Source organism: Mchenga conophoros, linkage group LG14, assembly GCF_057382185.1.
Source record: "Mchenga conophoros isolate Kocher_MC1m ecotype Shallow Benthic linkage group LG14, M_conophoros_male_GT1.1, whole genome shotgun sequence".
In the NCBI taxonomy this organism is placed as follows: Eukaryota; Metazoa; Chordata; class Actinopteri; order Cichliformes; family Cichlidae; genus Mchenga; species Mchenga conophoros.
In genome coordinates, this window is record NC_140539.1 from 6580677 (window position 1) to 6597589 (window position 16913).

Below are 16913 nucleotides of genomic sequence, written 5' to 3' on the forward strand. Positions count from 1 at the left end.
CGCCTCACTGTGACTCTCCGCTCTGCAACAGGTAACACCCCAACCTCAAATCTCTGTGCCAATGCTTGTAAACTACTATCACTACTGTATGTCTACTGATCCTCGTGCCATGAAATAACATTTCTCTATCAGGTAAGGGCTCCCACTGAAAGATACTGCATGTGGTTTCTTTTCATTTCAGAAAGAGATTTGGGATCTTGCATGCATTTCAAATGAACCTACTATCTCTGATAGTTGCATTTTAACTTCTCTTGGGATGATCTTCTATGCACGTTCTCTTTCTGCTCAATCTTAGGCGTTGCAATTCTTTGGGGAGGAACAAGAAACACACACAAAAACCGGATCACTTTAACTGAAGCTAAAGGAATAAAGAAAAAAATGATGGAACTGAAGATCCAGCTGATCCCGACAGGGGAAATCATCCTTTCTCCAGGGAAGAATGGAGAAAACCACTGCCACAACTGCAAGGTCAGTTTGCATACACACTGTGACCATGGCTGAGGCCAGCTCTGGAGTCAGATTTTTCCACTCATCTTTCATTCCAGAGGTTTTATGCGGCTCAGTGGGTAGACATAGGTGCTGACACAGCTGAGGTTATAGGGTTCATCTCCCACAGGGTTGACATTGAGAAACTTTTACATAATTTAAGAACTGTAAATTGCTTCAGAATCTGCTGTCTGTGGTGATAAATCAAATGATCTGTGGTTAGTAAATGCATTTAAATCTTGCTTGGCCCTGAGCAGCGCTCTCCGAATTATAATGCGCATTACTCAGAGGTAATTATGCATGTCAAACCAGGCTGCCTCTGTAATTTCTGGACACGTTAGAGACATCTGTACTGTGTTACAGAACAAGACTCATGATGCTAAGTGTTAATTAGAGTGAATAAGAACCCTCTTTAAAGAAGTCACGGTGCTTTAAGTAGCAATTTGACATTCATAGTGTCTTCCCTAAAACGTTCTTTGGTGATACAAAGGGCATTTTTGGATATTTTCAGTAAATACCAGCACAGTTATAATATTGTAGGAATGTGCAACATTGAGTGCAAAAGGTTTAGTGTCAGCCCTCACATAATTAATTATAGAGAGGATGTTGTGAGTCAAGTAACCTCACTGCATATGATGCATTTGAAAGCTGCTACATCCAATGTTTATATGCTAACAGTAAATTGATTATAGAGCGGCTTATAGAGAATTTTCACCAGACTCCCAGTTCCCTTCAGCTCTGCACAGAATTCTTACCCTGTTTTGGTTTGAAGGCCAAATGTTTAATGTTCTCCCGTTGTGCTGCTCGAAAAGTCCAAAAGCAAAGTTACCAACTAGCTGGTGAGCACAGGCAGGTATTTCCAAGTAAAGGTGGTTGAGCACCCACAGCAGGGCTAAAACAAAGGCAAATATTGAACTTGTTTTTATCAGGTGGTACAAAACCATCCCCAACTTAATAATGACACTGGGTCATATTGTAGTATCTGGAGGAAGTGGAAATAAAGGCGCTTGGCTCTTTTAAAGGGACAGTACCTAACCACTGGTACAGATATGTTGATGACACCTGGGTCAAAACCAAAACCCAAGAAGTAGAATCCTTCACTGCTCACATCAACTTTGTGGATAAAAACATAAAGTTCACCAGGGAAGACACAAAAGATAACAGTTTGCCATTCCTGGGCTGTGCCATGCGCATCAAAGAGAATGCGCACCTCAACTAGTTTTAGCGGAAGCCCACACACATGGACCAGTACCTCCTCTTTGACTCCCACCACCATCTGGAACACAAACTTGGAGTAATCAGGACCCTACAACACTGGGCAGAAAATGTTCCCTCTTAGCCCAAAGGAAAAAAGAGAGAACACACACATGTAAAGGAAGCTCTTAAAACAAGTTGTTATCCTAATTGGGCTTTCATCAAGTCAGCAAAGATGCACAGAAAAGAAGATCAGACACAAACTAGGGAGGATCAGAAAGACAAACGCAACAACACTGTCATCCCCTATGTAGCCGGTTTATCAAAAAACTCAGGAGAGTCTTCTCCTACACGTCTTCAAGAAACTCAAAGAAGTCCAGACGCTTTTCTTTCCAGGCTTCTTAGACTACGATAAAATGAATGACTGAGAATCTTCAAAGACATTTTCCTAAAAACAACAGTACAGTAAAGTACAAATAAAATAAAGTACAGTAATGTAAAAAAAAACAAAAAAAAAACACATATATATATACAATCTGAACTAAGGCATAAAATGAAATATCCTGTCTTCTTGGAAAGCTTTCTTACATTAGTAGGAAACAAAAAAGAGTTTTTACAATATCATATCCCCTGGGTGAGGTAGATTTGGTGTGTCTGTGTATATGTGTTCATGTGTAAGTGTTTTTGTGCATGTCTGTGCGTTTAAGTGTGCCTGAAAGCCTTTAAAGGACCATATGACAGGAAAGTGAGTGTATCAGCATTCTCTCAGATTTGGCCTGTGCTTTGATGCAACGTTTCCTGTTGTAGAAAATGGAAGTTATGATGGTGTAGATGTTAATAATGTCAATAATTAATGTTAATAATAACTCAGCGTCCAGCCTAACAGCTCCAGGTCAGTGGCTCTGAGTTTTACTGGCCCATGTATATTTTTACTGGTCTGCGTAAAGAGAAAATTCTTATTTATCTTAAGTATTAAATATTAATATTAGTACACCCCATGCCCCCCTTTAGACTCACCCCTGCTTGGTGTAAGTATTACAAATAGAAAAATAGGATGGCTGCCATCAGCCTTCAGCAAGCTGTCTAATTTAAATCTCACATCGGAATAATTTAACAGTTCATCTTGTTTTTTTATAATCAATTTATCCAAGTTAATCGGCGAATCTTTGTAGCTTTACTAGCAAGCCTAGTTAAAAATTGGTGCTAAATAACGAAGGAAGAATTTCAATCTCCAAAACTGAAGCAGAAACAGAAATTGTCTGTGCCGTAAAACAGGCCATAATGTTAGTCGGATAATCCTCTAGAACAAACAAGAAAGAGGTCCAGTTCAGTGCCTTTAATTAGCAGAGAGGAGGCCAAGTAGACACAGATGTCGAGCAAAGCTTCTGTGCTCCTATGTTTAAGACTTATCGGTTTCCAAATGGAAGGAAGGGGAAAACTATCTATAGAGAGCAAAAACCTTTTTGTATTAGCGTGTAAACATGCCTTTAATGGTTTAAAGTTTGGCATTTAAAATAGGAGTCTATTCCTCACTTTTGAAGCCTGTCTCAAGTGGCCATTAAAGGAACCACAGTTTTTGGCAGTAGCCATAGCTTTACATGTAGGTGAGCACACACAGTATAAAGAAATATGCCCAGACTCTGAAATAGACTCTATATGACGTGACTAACACATTTCATTTACATTTCAGCAGTTCATACTGTATGTGCTAAGCTCATATGTAATATCTAAATATAGTTGTCTACAGATTGAATGGAATTAGCTTTTTTTTAAAGCAGTCCCTTTATGGGATAAGGTATCTTTTGGTAAAGTGTAACCACTGGCAGACACAGGTTTCAGATTTCTAGAAAGAGAATTGTGGTGTGGTTAATGCAGCCTGCTGCATGCTGGTTAGTAATGACTGGGGAGGACTGGAATGTACCGTAGCCTGGATGGGAGGAAACGACAAAGACATTCCAGTACATGGCTTCATTCGTTCCCCTTCCCACATTCCTTAAAGGTCAACTCACCCTGCGTCTGGGTACATGTGAAAAGTGTGCGTTCCCTGACCTATAATGTGCCTGTCTTTCGACATCAAAAATCGACACCTACAATCACAGCACAGCACAGCAAAACTCAATTAGTCTGACGGTAAATTAATTCAGCACGAACAACTATGTACTGACTTTACTGATGAAGTGTGCAAAATATTCAGAACATTTATACAGTTCAAACTTTCCACAGATAATGCTTTTCCCCCTTTCTGAAAGTCTGGCAGCTGGTCAGTGAATGCTGGGATCACACTGAGTTTGTAGGCTAATGTAGGACCTTTTTGCTGCATTACAGCAGATAAGTCAAGTAAACCTTTTTGGTTTTTGTTAAGTGAAATCAGAACGATGTGGTGTTAACTGATCCTGGGAGAAAAGGAAAGATCAAGTGTGCTGCTGTTTGTTGATTTTGGAAGGGAAGTGAAGAGGAGACAGGGCTGGGCCTGAAGGTAAGGGGCCAGTGTCATGACCAGCTCTTCTGCCCATCTACTCAACGCCAACAGGATACAACGTGCGTGTGTGTGTGTGTCATTAGTAGCGGGTTGTTTGAGGCTGAATCGATCACCCCCCCCTCTGGCAGTGAAGTCACATTACAACTGAGACTGAGGTCACCTTCACATGAGCACAGTGCATAACTGCAGTAATATCTGATACAAAGTCCAGTGCAGGGGATTCAGACCTGGAATGTTTAATTTATTAGAGAAACAGAGTACAGTTAGAGTTTATCATCTAGGCTCTGAGCTCATCACTGACTGCACTTGTGACACACATAGAAAATGGGGAGTATTATGCTGTCAGAGCCTACAGGTGTATGGTGGGATGGTGCAGTTTTACTAGCAAGCCTAGTTAGGGGTTCACAGAGCAGGCAGCGATGGAGGGCAGCAGTAGCACTGGCAGGTCAGAGAGAGATGGAAAGTTTTGGTGCTTAAATGTACAGCCAAACTGCAAGGGTTGCTCAGGCCATTGAAACTTTACAGAAAGCCTTTGTTGCTTTCCAGCATTCACTTATTCAGCTAAAATTAGTTCTCAATGCTGACAAGACTAAGCTAATGTTGTTTTCCAAGTCAAAGAAGGTCCCGGAGCCTATTCCAGTGGTGTCCACCCTTGAAGGAAATGTCATAGAGATAGTTCATGAATATAAATACCTTGGTGTCTGGATTGATGACTCCTTCACCTTTAAACCACATATAGAGAGACTAGTAAAGAAACTGAGACTTAAACTTCGTTTTTTCTTCCGTAATAAACAGTGCTTTTCTTTTGCAGTAAAAAAACGTCTTGTCACTGCAACCTTTTTATCTGTGTTAGATTATGGTGACATTCTGTATATGAACGCTTCTTCTTCATGTCTTCTAATGTTGGACACGATGTATCATGCTTCCTTGAGGTTTATTACCAATTGTAAATACCTGACCCATCACTGTGATTTGTACTTAAGAGTAAAATGGCCTTCTTTGGCCATTAGAAGACAGGGGCATTGGTACACTTTTATTTACAAAGCTATGCTTGGATTGCTGCCTCCTTATATTTGTACTTTGGTCACAAGGACAAATAGTGGTTCTTACTCCTTGCGCTCAAATGATCAGCTGCTGTTGTCTGTTCCCCTTGTCCGCACAGAGCTGGGTAAGAAAGCCTTTGTCCACTCTGCGCCTTTTTCATGGAACATGTTACAGAAAGACTGGAAACTAACTGAATTGTTGTCTTTAAATGTTTTTAAAACTAAACTCAAAGGCCTACAGGCTGCCTCAATAATGTGTAATTGTTTTGTGTAATTTTAACTTTGTTTGTTCGTATGTATTTGTCTTGAAATGTGCTGCCTCTTGGCCAGGACTCCCTTGAAAAAGAGGTCTTTGATCTCAACGGGACATTCCTGGTTAAATAAAGGTTAAATAAAAATAAAAAAAGGGTTCAGCTGTATGAACATGTTTAGCTGTCAAGTTTTCCCAATGAATATTCTTCAATGAAAATCTTAAAGGGTATGATTATACTCACATCTAACCAATAATGTTCATTATTGGTCTCCTCTAGAGTATTGGCAGGCGAAGACAACCCTTATTTAACTTATACTTAGTGCAGGAGCTTCATTTATGTTGTCTTTTTCTTATAAATGATTCAAATATTAAAAAATTGAGTCTGTCTTACCCTTGCATAATCAGCTAACTTTTTTTAGTAACTAAAAGGCATGAAAATGTGTTTTTATCTTATATCATTATCTGAGTTACAGGCCCTCACAGGGGTGGATGAACATTTAGCACTCTTTGGTTTGCATCAGATTTTCTAGAATTTCTGAGCCTCATAACTTTGTATTGCATGCACAGGAAAAAGCTTCAGTCTTTTCATGTTTATCAGGACTAGGGGAAGAGAGAACGCATGAGTGACACAAGATATGACAGCTGTGTCACGTCTGGACGATGCTCAATAAGGACAGTTATAAAAAAAAAAAACATAAAAAGTGCAAATGAAATATTTTCAAATATACATCATGACACTGACTTTCACTCATTCATAAGTACAATAATTTAAAAAAAAAAAAAATCATACTTTTTTAAAAACTCCCAGTAAACCTTTTATTCATTCTCTGCTACTCTCAGTGTTGTATCTTAAAACTTCAACAACCTTTCAGTTATTGTAAATGAAAATTTTAGCAGCAAGGGTGGAAATTTCTAGTTCTTTTTTGTGGATTTCTTTCTTACCTGAAAAAAAACTTGGGACGATATGTAAAGTAAAAACAGAATGCAATGGTTTTAGAAACTCAGAAACCCATATTTTATTCACAAGGGAACATAGAAAACATGCCAAATGTTTGAACTGAGAGATTTGACTGTTTCATGGGAAATATTAGCTTATTTAGACTTTGATGGCAGCAGACTTTAGAGTCTCCTGTCACGAGGTAGAGCTGTGAGTGATGGCGTGCAGGTGCAGTGACGCCTGTTTGGACAGCAGAGGGTACGAGAACCCCGTGAAAACGACGAGAGCCGCTCAATGGAACCGCTGAGCTGCAGTTTGCCGCTGAATGGCACTGGTTAGCGGTTCCTCCAGACTCAAATATCTAGCATTTTCACGTCTACTTTTATGTCTGCGCGCATTCGTTTTCTACCCCACCCGTTAGAGGTGCCGATGGATGAACTTTTAACCCGCTCAGAGCTCAGATGGGTGGACAGCAATAAATGGCTATGAGTGTAGTTTGCGATCTCCCAGAGAGTTTGGCTTTAAAGTGAAGGGATCTGGTTATGATCTTCTAATTCACGAAAGCTGTCTGTGTATCATTCCTCATTTAAGCCTTTAGTCTCTGTCAGCTCACCGAGCACGCTGCCATTTATCAGGCTGGTAAAAGCAGACATTGTTTTTTTTTTTAATTTCTAATGTCCCAGAGACAAGAAGATAACAAAACCGCCTGAAGAGTATTAGCAGGCAAATCATAGTGCACGACCTGTCCGAAAGAAACTCATGACTCCTACGGGAGCTGTAGCAGGGTGGGTTTTTGGTTAACTTCCTGGTATTACGCGGCTGTGCTGTCCTTTGATGACAGAAAAATAAAGGAGAAATTACCACACCACTCCCATAGAGTTTAACCCCCGACAACTACGACACACTGGCAGTTTGTTTCATACTAGCATATCAGTTCACGAAGCATAGTGTAACTGATACCTGCAGCCCAGGAGAAGCCTCCGCGCTGAGGCAGAGCCCACGGTTGGAGAACTGGGAGTGGTGGTGGGAGGGTCAGGAGAAACCCGGCACACAGTACGTTACCTACTGACTAACAGTGACCAGTCAGTAAGTGGACTGTCTGACACGGCGGTGAGACAACTCCAAAACCTCGGGCGGTGGAAGTGAGTGAAAGAAAAGCGGCATAGCGCATTTGACCTCGGCTGTTGTAAGGTAAGCTTTCATCCAGTTTAAACACAGATTTTAAGCTAGGTGCCTCCCGCGCGCTCCTCGGCAGTTGCCCCACTGTGCTAACTGTTAACTTTGGCTCTTTCCAACCTCACGGCTGCTGTACTGGTTACAGCTGTGATACCGGCCAGTCTCAGTAATTCGTGACAGTGCAGCATGTTTGAGTGAGTGGGCTGAAAGTCCCCGTGTGCACCATATGGAGAGAAGCTTTTCACCAAAACGCCATTGTAAAAAAATAAATAAATAATAATAATAATGTGGGGTTTAAACGCGACACAGCCTGTTTGTTACTCATTTTACTCAGTTAAACCATACATCAAGACTCGTAATACAGCAGCAGGAGTCGTATTAGTACAGTGTGGTTAAAGCGGTTAAACTCGGTTATCTACCGCTGCTTCATTGTCTGTCATAAGTAATATGTTAAATTGTGATGCATTTCAGCTAACCTAGCTAAGTGCTTAAGTTCAAAGTTTAAACATGCCCTGCTGGTGTGTTGCATATATACCGGTTTAAAGAATCAACATTACATGTGATTATTTTAAGTGTCTATGAAATCCAATACGAGACCCTTTTTTGTTTGAATGAAGTTTGGTCTGGCATTCTCTCCTCCGTCATGCGTACACTTGTGTAGGCTTGTATTTTCTGGGAGCTGGCTCACTGGCGTTCATTGAAAAGCAGTGCTGTGGACTTTTAGCCACGTAGTGATTTGGCCTATAGCCCACAAAATCAAATCCTTCAGGTTGGGGTTGTCTTTTTATAGACGCGAGACAGACACAGATTAAGACAGCAACTACACGGCTCACGTCACAGGCTTGCACACCTGATGCAAGCAGAAGGTGCTGCGGTGTTAATCATTTTAAATTAACCATCTCTTAATGGAGCTTTAAGAGACCCTGTGTATGTGTCAGAAGACGCTGGACTTGTGCTGAGAGAGAGTGTCTGCAATTGAGGAAGGGCTTGGTCCACAAACCTGTCCACCTGTTATCCTGTGTGTGGTTTGGAAGAGGTAAACATAATGCAAGCAGCTGGCATGTAATGCAGCCCACAGGTGCTGATGGCTGTCACAGGATGAGAAATCTGACCAAAAATACTGAGGCAGTGTTATAAAACCATTATGCTGTTTTTATCTTTGAGGAAATTGTGTTTTGGCATCTGATCTGCTGAGCTTCATCTTGATTATAAGAGAAGTTGATTACCCACCCAGCAGAAAGGGGAACGCAAAATAGCCTGTGCTGTAAGTTAAATAAATGCATGTGTAGACAGAAACCAGAAGATAGAAGTTCAGACAAGTGAGCCAGAATGGGCGGGATAGTCCTCCAGGGGTCAAGCTGCAGCAAGACCAGCTGACCAGTTCCTTCAAGGTCACCTGAAGGGCAGGGCCTCCCTGTGCTGACTAGCATGCTGCAGCTGCTCCTCAGCGTCCTGTTAAAGTGCTCCAAGTTTGATACAAGCTCCTTTTTTAAATGGCAGCTTGTAACTGGAGACGATTAGCCCTGAAGCAGGGTTTTACTGATCTGCAGGGTGGTCTAATTTGGGTAGCTCTTTAAAGAAAGTGCACATGGTGGAATTTTCAGCGTGCACAGTCTGCACAATTATTCTACTTGGCACAAAATGCACATTAGCGTGCAGCAGTCAATACATTTTTCCAAAGCAGTTCCACCAGTTGTATACTCTGTGGTCAGTCACTTTTAGCTGCAGTTTCCATTGGGCTGATGTGGGCAGAGGCTTGAAGGCAGTTCTTCCCTTAGTGCTGTACTGCCGGCTTTATTTTATTTTAATGGGCTGGGCTTTCGGAGATATTTTGGTTCATGGCTGAGGCCGAGTTGTGGTGAGAGTGAAGTTTGGTAGTTTAGGGTGAGGTTGGGCTCTTCACTGGATGTATTCCTACTTCTGCATGGCTGGGTGTTTTCACTTTCCCACTTTAAGCACAAACACAATGCAAGGGTTTGTGAGATGGGTGCATGTGTTTTTTAGATTATTAAGATAACGTTATGAGCTCAGTTTTTTTTCCCACACTCTCAGTTTTAATTTCACATCTAATTCTTACACGGATTCACATGAGAGGAAAAAGTTTACTGGTCCTGGCTTGTTCTTTGCCTGTTTATCTGATCAAATACTAGTCATGCTTCCCTCCACATTGTTATGGAAGTTAGTAGATTCCTTCATGCCAGATTTCTGCTGCCAGTTTCTGCAGTGCATTGCAGTGAGACCAGATGGGTTAGGGGATTGCCTGGAGCTGAATAAATATTGAATAAAAAAGAACACTGGGCGACTCCCACTTTGAGCATTTTGTTTTGGCGGATACAGGACCTGCTGTTGATGGGGTGAAGGTCTTCCCTGGCCTGTAGTTGCTCAGCTGCATGTCAGGTGGACTGCAAAGGGCACACCTGACAGCCTGGCTCTTAGCCAGATCACTACCATCCGCTATACAACAGGAAGAGAGAGGAACGCTTGCATGTGTGAATGTGTGTTGATACACGCTAATGTACTTAAACTTTGCAATAGGAAATACTCACTGGGGGGGGGGGGAGACGGAGAGGAATTTCCCTTCATTAACCTCATAATGTCAACTTGTCCTGTCAGACTTGTTGATGTCAGCAAATGGGATGTGTGTTAAAGTTACGCTTGTCATGGTAAAGGGAGTGTAAACTTGAATGAGAGAAATGTACAAAACATTGGGTTTGTGGGCGGGAATACTGTCAGGGCCCATGCACAAGTAATGCCTCCTAGGTGACTAAGCTGCCTGCATGTAATGAGGTTTGGGTTAAGTAAAAAAAAAAATTAAATTAAATTAACTGCCATTTTTGTACTGAAGAAATTATTAGTTGAACTGTTGACTGTATATAAAAGATGGATGTAGACACAGTGGCATCTCCCATTGTTTTCTAGACTCTGCCCTTTGAAGCCTCAGAGTTAGCTGGCACGTTATTTATTTCTCAACTATAAGTGACCATGTTTGCACAGGAGGGTGGAGTGCTTAGTTAACAACTAACACTAGTGAGCTTGGTTGGTAAGCTGCGTCCATGAACAAATGCGATGTACTGACACATGATAATGATTAAAGTTAATACTGCAGTTTAAAAAAACAAAACTGAAGCAGAAACTTCATGCATGGGCTTTCACATACAGCATACCTAATATTTGTTAAATAATTTCATTAAAGATGCCAACACAGTCAAGAGACTCGATACTAATGGAAGTGAGCTCTAGTAGACGTTGGCTGTGTTGGTCATAGTATTAAACTAACTTTGGAAAAAAAAATTGGGTTGGGGACCACTGGTTTAGATGACGACTACCACTTGTTTGCATGTGGGAAATGAAATCAGACCTTGAAATGGGAAGGTGTTGGAGATGCTGGAGGGGAGCGACTATTGATCTACCCTTGGGCAGACAGACTGTTGGAGACAGAGAGCACAATAACAGATTAACAACAGCCATGTGGGCTGGTACAATCCATTTCTATGGTTGTAGACTTTCTACATGCAGAATAAACTTTTTTGTTTCTCATCTCACCACGACTGATTTCTGGATAAGCAATCTGTGAACAACTAGCAATGACTGTGTGCTTGTTTCTTAAAGGTTCAGATTTGAAATAACAGAATTGCTGTAAAAGCTGAAGTGACTGATTGATAGATTTATTTTTTGTTAATGCAGAAACTTTGTGTAGTTGAAGCACTGGATTAAAGAAAGTATTCAAAGGAATTCAGTTAAAGTTGAAGGACCAAAAGAAAGTGTAGATCAAAGTCATTTGAAAATTTTTCCCCAGTTGTTCCTGTTTTTTTTAATAAACTTGGAAGCCGATGTTATTGTAAGCATCAAAAGCATTGCAAGTACAATTTTCATGAACACTGACATTTGCATGTTAGAACAGCTCAGGTTTTTCATGTCATTTACAGGTTAAGACCTTAAAGTCCCTGTGACGTTAAAGTTGGCCTGTGATGCTATTCCTGGCATGGGTACTATAAAAGTACTAAATGCTCTTGTTAAACACAAACAGCATTTCAAACAATGAGGTCTGCATGTGCACAAGCATTACCTGCGGGCCCAAAGCATGAACTCGGACAGATTTCTTTCTACTCTTGGCTCTGTGTGATGAGAACAGGTATCCTTATATGGTCAAATGGCAAATGGCCTGTATTTGTATAGCGCTTTACTAGTCCCTAAGGACCCCAAAGCACTTTACACATTCAGTCATCCACCCATTCACACACACATTCACACACTGGTGATGGCAAGCTACATTGTAGCCACAGCCGCCCTGGGGCGCACTGACAGAGGCGAGGCTGCCGGACACTGGCACCACCGGGCCCTCTGACCACCACCAGTAGGCAACAGGTGAAGTGTCAAGGACACAAGGACTGAGACTGTCCAAGCCAGGGCTCGAACCGGCAACCTTCCGATTTCAAGACAAACTGCCAACTCTTGAGCCACAGTAAATGCCACTTGCTGTTAAAATGGACAAAAAAGAAGTTGTAATGTTTGTTCAAAAGAAAATTGGCTGAAAAACTGGATGTCTGCACACACAAAAGTTCTCCACTAAACATCCTGTATCAGTGAAAGCACAGAATCACAGTTAATGTCATTTACCTTTGTCACAGAATGATCTCGATGAAAAGATGTCAAATAGACAGGTAAGACTGCAGTAATTCAGTGCTTAGACTCAGTAGTGGGGTAAACATCAGTGCCATTTCAGTGTAACACCAGTCAGTCACTATAGTTAGGGTTAATCAGAATGAATCTCAAATAGTGAGCGACACTGCTCTCTTTATTGTTGCTGCACCACTTTACAGTTTGATGGTGTTTGTTAGTGTTAGGGTGCTGGAACCCTCTAGCTGAATGGAAGTAATGAGAGCTTGTCTCTGACAGTGAGTCAGAGTGTGTTACCTGTATGATGATGACTCGCAGTCTCGTAGGGTATGTGAGTACAGTATGTGCGCCTGGTTAGTTTTAGCTGTGGGCAGCTGCTTTAGCATTTCCATGTAATTCTTTCCCACATCCCAAAGCTTGACGAGTGGTACAGCGAGCCCTGCCCTGTTGGGAAAAAATGCTATGAGTGACTGCATCCTGCTTCTCCTCAGTATTACAGCCTTGACTGGTGTGTGACTGGAAACCACCCTGGACATGAGTCAAAATCCACACCAGCTTCACTGCCATTTTTGTACATGCGGTGTGACTGTAGGAGATGGGAAGTCCTTAAAAGACTGAAAGTTGAATGCTTGAGTTTTATTTATTTATTTGTCACAGTTCAAGTGTATTTGATGTGATGAAACAGCAAAAAGAAACAGACTGATGCCTGCTAACAGCCCTCAGTCACATCTGACAGGTTGAATTCGACTAAGTAAAGAACTGCTCATTCATGTTTAGTTACACAGTGCTGACTAAGTTGCTTCCTAATTCTGTTCTGTTGTAAACAGCCTCACCTGCACACCTTTACTCAGATTAACCCGATGATACAAGCTAAAAAGGTAATCCGATTTCCTCTGCTCTTGCACTTGTTCAATGTGTACTGGCAGGCCAGAAGGAGAGGAGCTCTGTGGGTGTTTGGAGGATCTTCTGCTGTGTAGTTCTGTTGTAACATTTTGGATCATTTTTCTTGGACTTTAAACCCTACTGGATTTGGCTCAAACGCTTACCTCCAGGTTAAACACAACAGTTATAAACGTACAATAATAGATATTTATTTGAATTGTACTCTGGCTCTGCCGCCCACATAAGCAGTAGGTAGGTGGTCTGAGGAACAAGAACACTCTCCTTGTCCTTACACTGGGCAAGTCAAACTGTGTAAACCATCCCAAAATAGGCCTAGAACACCTGTACATTTACCTTTTTAGTCAGGTGCGTGCATGTGTGTGTGATCTGCCCTCCTTACTCTAACAACAGGCAACCAAAGCTCTCTGGATCCTGCTGGGAACTTGCATGTGATTATGTCCACTCCTCTCCTGGTTATGTAATGTTCAATATCATCTGTCATTATAAAGGCACACCTACCTGCTCTGTGTTTGCTGTGACATAACACCAAAGGCAAATCTCGGTGTTTGTTGAAAAAGCGTTCATATTGCGTGTCAGTGATTGTGTATGCTGATGGGCATGGGAGCAAATATCAGAAAAATTTAAAGCTTTTCCCACCTGTGCAGAATTCAGACAGGCTCAAATTTTATTCTTCAAATAAATTCCTCATTGTAGCCCCTCCCTACTCAGCACCCCTCTTAACTATGATAAGATTCAGGTTTACTATTCTTAGCTCACTGCGTGACTCATTCAAGTCAGATGTGTTCACACTGAAATTTGAGAGTGAGGCATGTTTGTGTCATGTGAAACTGGAAAGCAGATGGAAAAGAAAAAGTCTGAGAAAAAAGAACTTGATGAAATTCCTTCCCAACACAGTTGCTGCTCTTTGGTTTAGTAAGCTGCCTTATTAAGTACACTTGTGCCTAAGCGGTATTGGACATAACCCCGAAATTTAAACCTCATCGCAAAATGCATACTTGCTAAGATTCTTCTCCCTGGGTCCATATCTTATATCTGTCTCAAACTGTTAATTGACAGATTTTATTTCTTTGTTTTTTATGGTTTTGTGACAGAATGAACTCATATCAAGTGTAAGAACCAAAAAGGACAGCTACATGTATCAGTATCAGTATTACCTGAGATCACTCTGGGTTTTTTTTGCTTGGCTCCAGCCTTTATTAGTTTCTGTACGCCGTCATCGTACAGTATCTGGTAATGGTAGTTCTTACTCTGCTCTACAGCCCCATGAACCAGATCTCCACTTGCTCCACCTTTTGGTTGGAGTTGACTTCCAGCTCAGTTTTTTAGAGAAGGACTCTTGCCACCAATAGCAGTCGGAGATGGGGGAGTTGGAGTATGTCTGACCGTGAGGCAAGGTCCTTGCTGGGAAAGCAGCAGATCAGTGATCACCACAACATCAGCCTGGCCAGTGAACCAGCTAGTGAGTAAACTTAAGATAGGAAGAGTTGAGCCTAGTATATAATATTGTTCAACTGTGTAATGTGAGAATAGTGCGGGTAATTGTTTAGTAAATTCAAAGAGTGGGTGTGTGTCATTGAATGCGCTACCCTTGCCTAAACCAAACAGGGTAGTCCAAGTAGTTAGAATACCTCTGATGCCAGAGATTCCCCCTTGTTGAGCTGTTGAAAGAGAGCAACTGTCTGCCCTGATTCTCCCAACACTGCCCACAGTTCATGTGTGAAAGCAGGTTAACTGGAGAGCGTGTATAATAAGAGCCTATCCAAGTCTCCCTTGACTACCTAGATAGCTTATCATTAGTCAGTTCTCAAAGTTCTGGTATCAAAGTTCACCAATAAACCACATTCACTATAAAATTCAGTGATTGTTTTAGTATGCTCTCATATCTGTTGTACTAGCAACACAATAATTTATATAGTGGCTTTCATGAAAAACTAGTTTCAAATAAGTGTTGCAGGACTCTGAATAGGCAGCCCAACTTACAGGAAAGAAAGTGTGTGTTTGTTTTCATTTGCCTGGAGTGTGGTGATAATAGGCTGTCCTTGGGTAAGTCTTTGAAGGCTTCTCTCTCTCCACCTGCTTGTTAACCTTTAACCAAGTCTTTCCATGGAGCTTTGATAATGTCAGTACTAATATAGGCAGGGGTTGTCTTAATCTGAAAAGAGAGAAATTAAATTAAAGGGAAGAAAAGTTATGAAAGAAGTGTTGGGGAAGGAGGAGGTTGACTGCGTGAATTATAAGTGCACAAATAAGAACCCTATTCTTTCTGTGGAAAACTCAATGTGGCATGAAGGAAAAGGCAGATAGCAGCGGAAGCAAAGACGAAAATAAAGCAACCTATGGAGTCTGGAGGAATGCAAACAACAGCTGATGGATGAGATTAGAATGGCTGGCATGAACTAGGCTTTTTTGACAATTTTTTTTTTTCCCCCCCCTGATGTCTTACATATGTACAGTGTCCTCATACAACCATGTAATGCACATTAGTGGCCAAAGGACACCAGGTTCTGGTGTAGTTGGGTTAGGTTACTGTTCATTAATTCTTCAGTCAGTCTGTAAAACCCTAACAGTGTGGGAGTGTTGGTACTGCTAAAGCCTAAAAATATTTGATTGTTTTTCCCAGGCACAGATTCAGTCCATTCTAATATGGGCTTTCTTGAATTTAGACGATTCATTGACAGACCTGTTGGTCGTGTAGGGTTAATGTGTAAATGTGTTTAATCCTCCTGTGTTTCACATGGTAAGGGGTTTATGTCATACTTTATACTAAAGCACTGTGCTACAACACTGTAAGAGCTTTCAGTCACCAGCTGCAATCCAGAAAGGAAGGAATTGGAGGGGTGGGCGATTAAATCCTCAAAATTATATCACAGTATTTCAAAGAAGTTTGCAATAATGGTATTTCTGATGATGTAGAAAGAAAGTAGTGAATGTTTTATTGATGATTGCAGCTTGCAGGCAGCAGCCTTTAATAATGAAAATTAAATGAAGCTTTTTTCTTCAGCCTTCCTTTCAATGGGGGGCTGTTACTGATAGACTACTTCATTGGTGTCAACAACGTGCTGGCTGCAGCATTATAATGCAAGAGCAGAGACCCAGTATAGGTCAAATGAAAGTTTTTATGACATAAAAATGCATATTGGCATGCATATTGGCATGCATTCGGTATACTGTGGATACAGGTTTTATAGTGGAAGGTATAATATTGCAATATGATGCTGGAATCTGTCCATCTGCGCACAGCTGGAAGATGGGAAGGTCCACGGTGCTAGACTTAGGGGATTGAATTGAATTGATGATGCAATTCTGATCAAAAAGTGCCACCAAACATACAAGATTATATGTTAACACAACAGGGCACCCTGCCAAACTACAGTGTGTATGAGAGACACTGTCAGATGACAGATTTGCTCTGGAATGACTTTCAGTTTTCCCTTCAGGCCCAAAAAGATCTTGTTGAAGTTTAAAAGAACAAAAAGCAAAATTACAACATCAGCAGCGCCTTAAGCCCCAGACAACCAGGATTTCCTACTCCTGATTTATGTACAGCATATTTGCCAAAACATCACAGTTACCCTGAGCCACATTCCTGCTTTACAAACAGAAATTAGCAAATTTATTATCAAAATATCTACAGCCCTGCCCAGTCTGACTATGACAATTGGTTAAGACGTTGTTACATGTGTGTCTGCGTGCGTGTTTGTGTGAACTCTCTGCAGTACTAAAGTGAGACTTGGAACAACTTGGCTCTTGTAGGTTCCCCAGCGGTATTGAATTATTATGGGTGTGGCAGTTGATTGAACACATTCTTAAAAAGATATTTAATCA

The 16913-nt window shown here is 41.3% G+C and overlaps 1 protein-coding gene across 3 annotated transcripts in view; it reads left to right on the forward strand.

The window, feature by feature from the left end:
* Positions 1 to 16913, forward strand: part of LOC146559162 (unconventional myosin-Ic-like) — a 63526-nt gene continuing 46613 nt past the window's right edge. Inside the window, exons 1-2 of one of the 3 annotated variants that reach the window (XM_085244936.1) lie at positions 1 to 132; positions 296 to 468. In XM_085244936.1, the coding sequence (XP_085101062.1) occupies positions 379 to 468 (90 nt within the window). In that variant the 5' untranslated portion in view covers positions 1 to 132; positions 296 to 378. Of the gene's footprint in view, positions 133 to 295; positions 469 to 7293; positions 7584 to 14990; positions 15132 to 16913 lie in introns of those variants that run through there. The other 2 variants (XM_085244938.1, XM_085244939.1) reach the window with 2 other exon arrangements.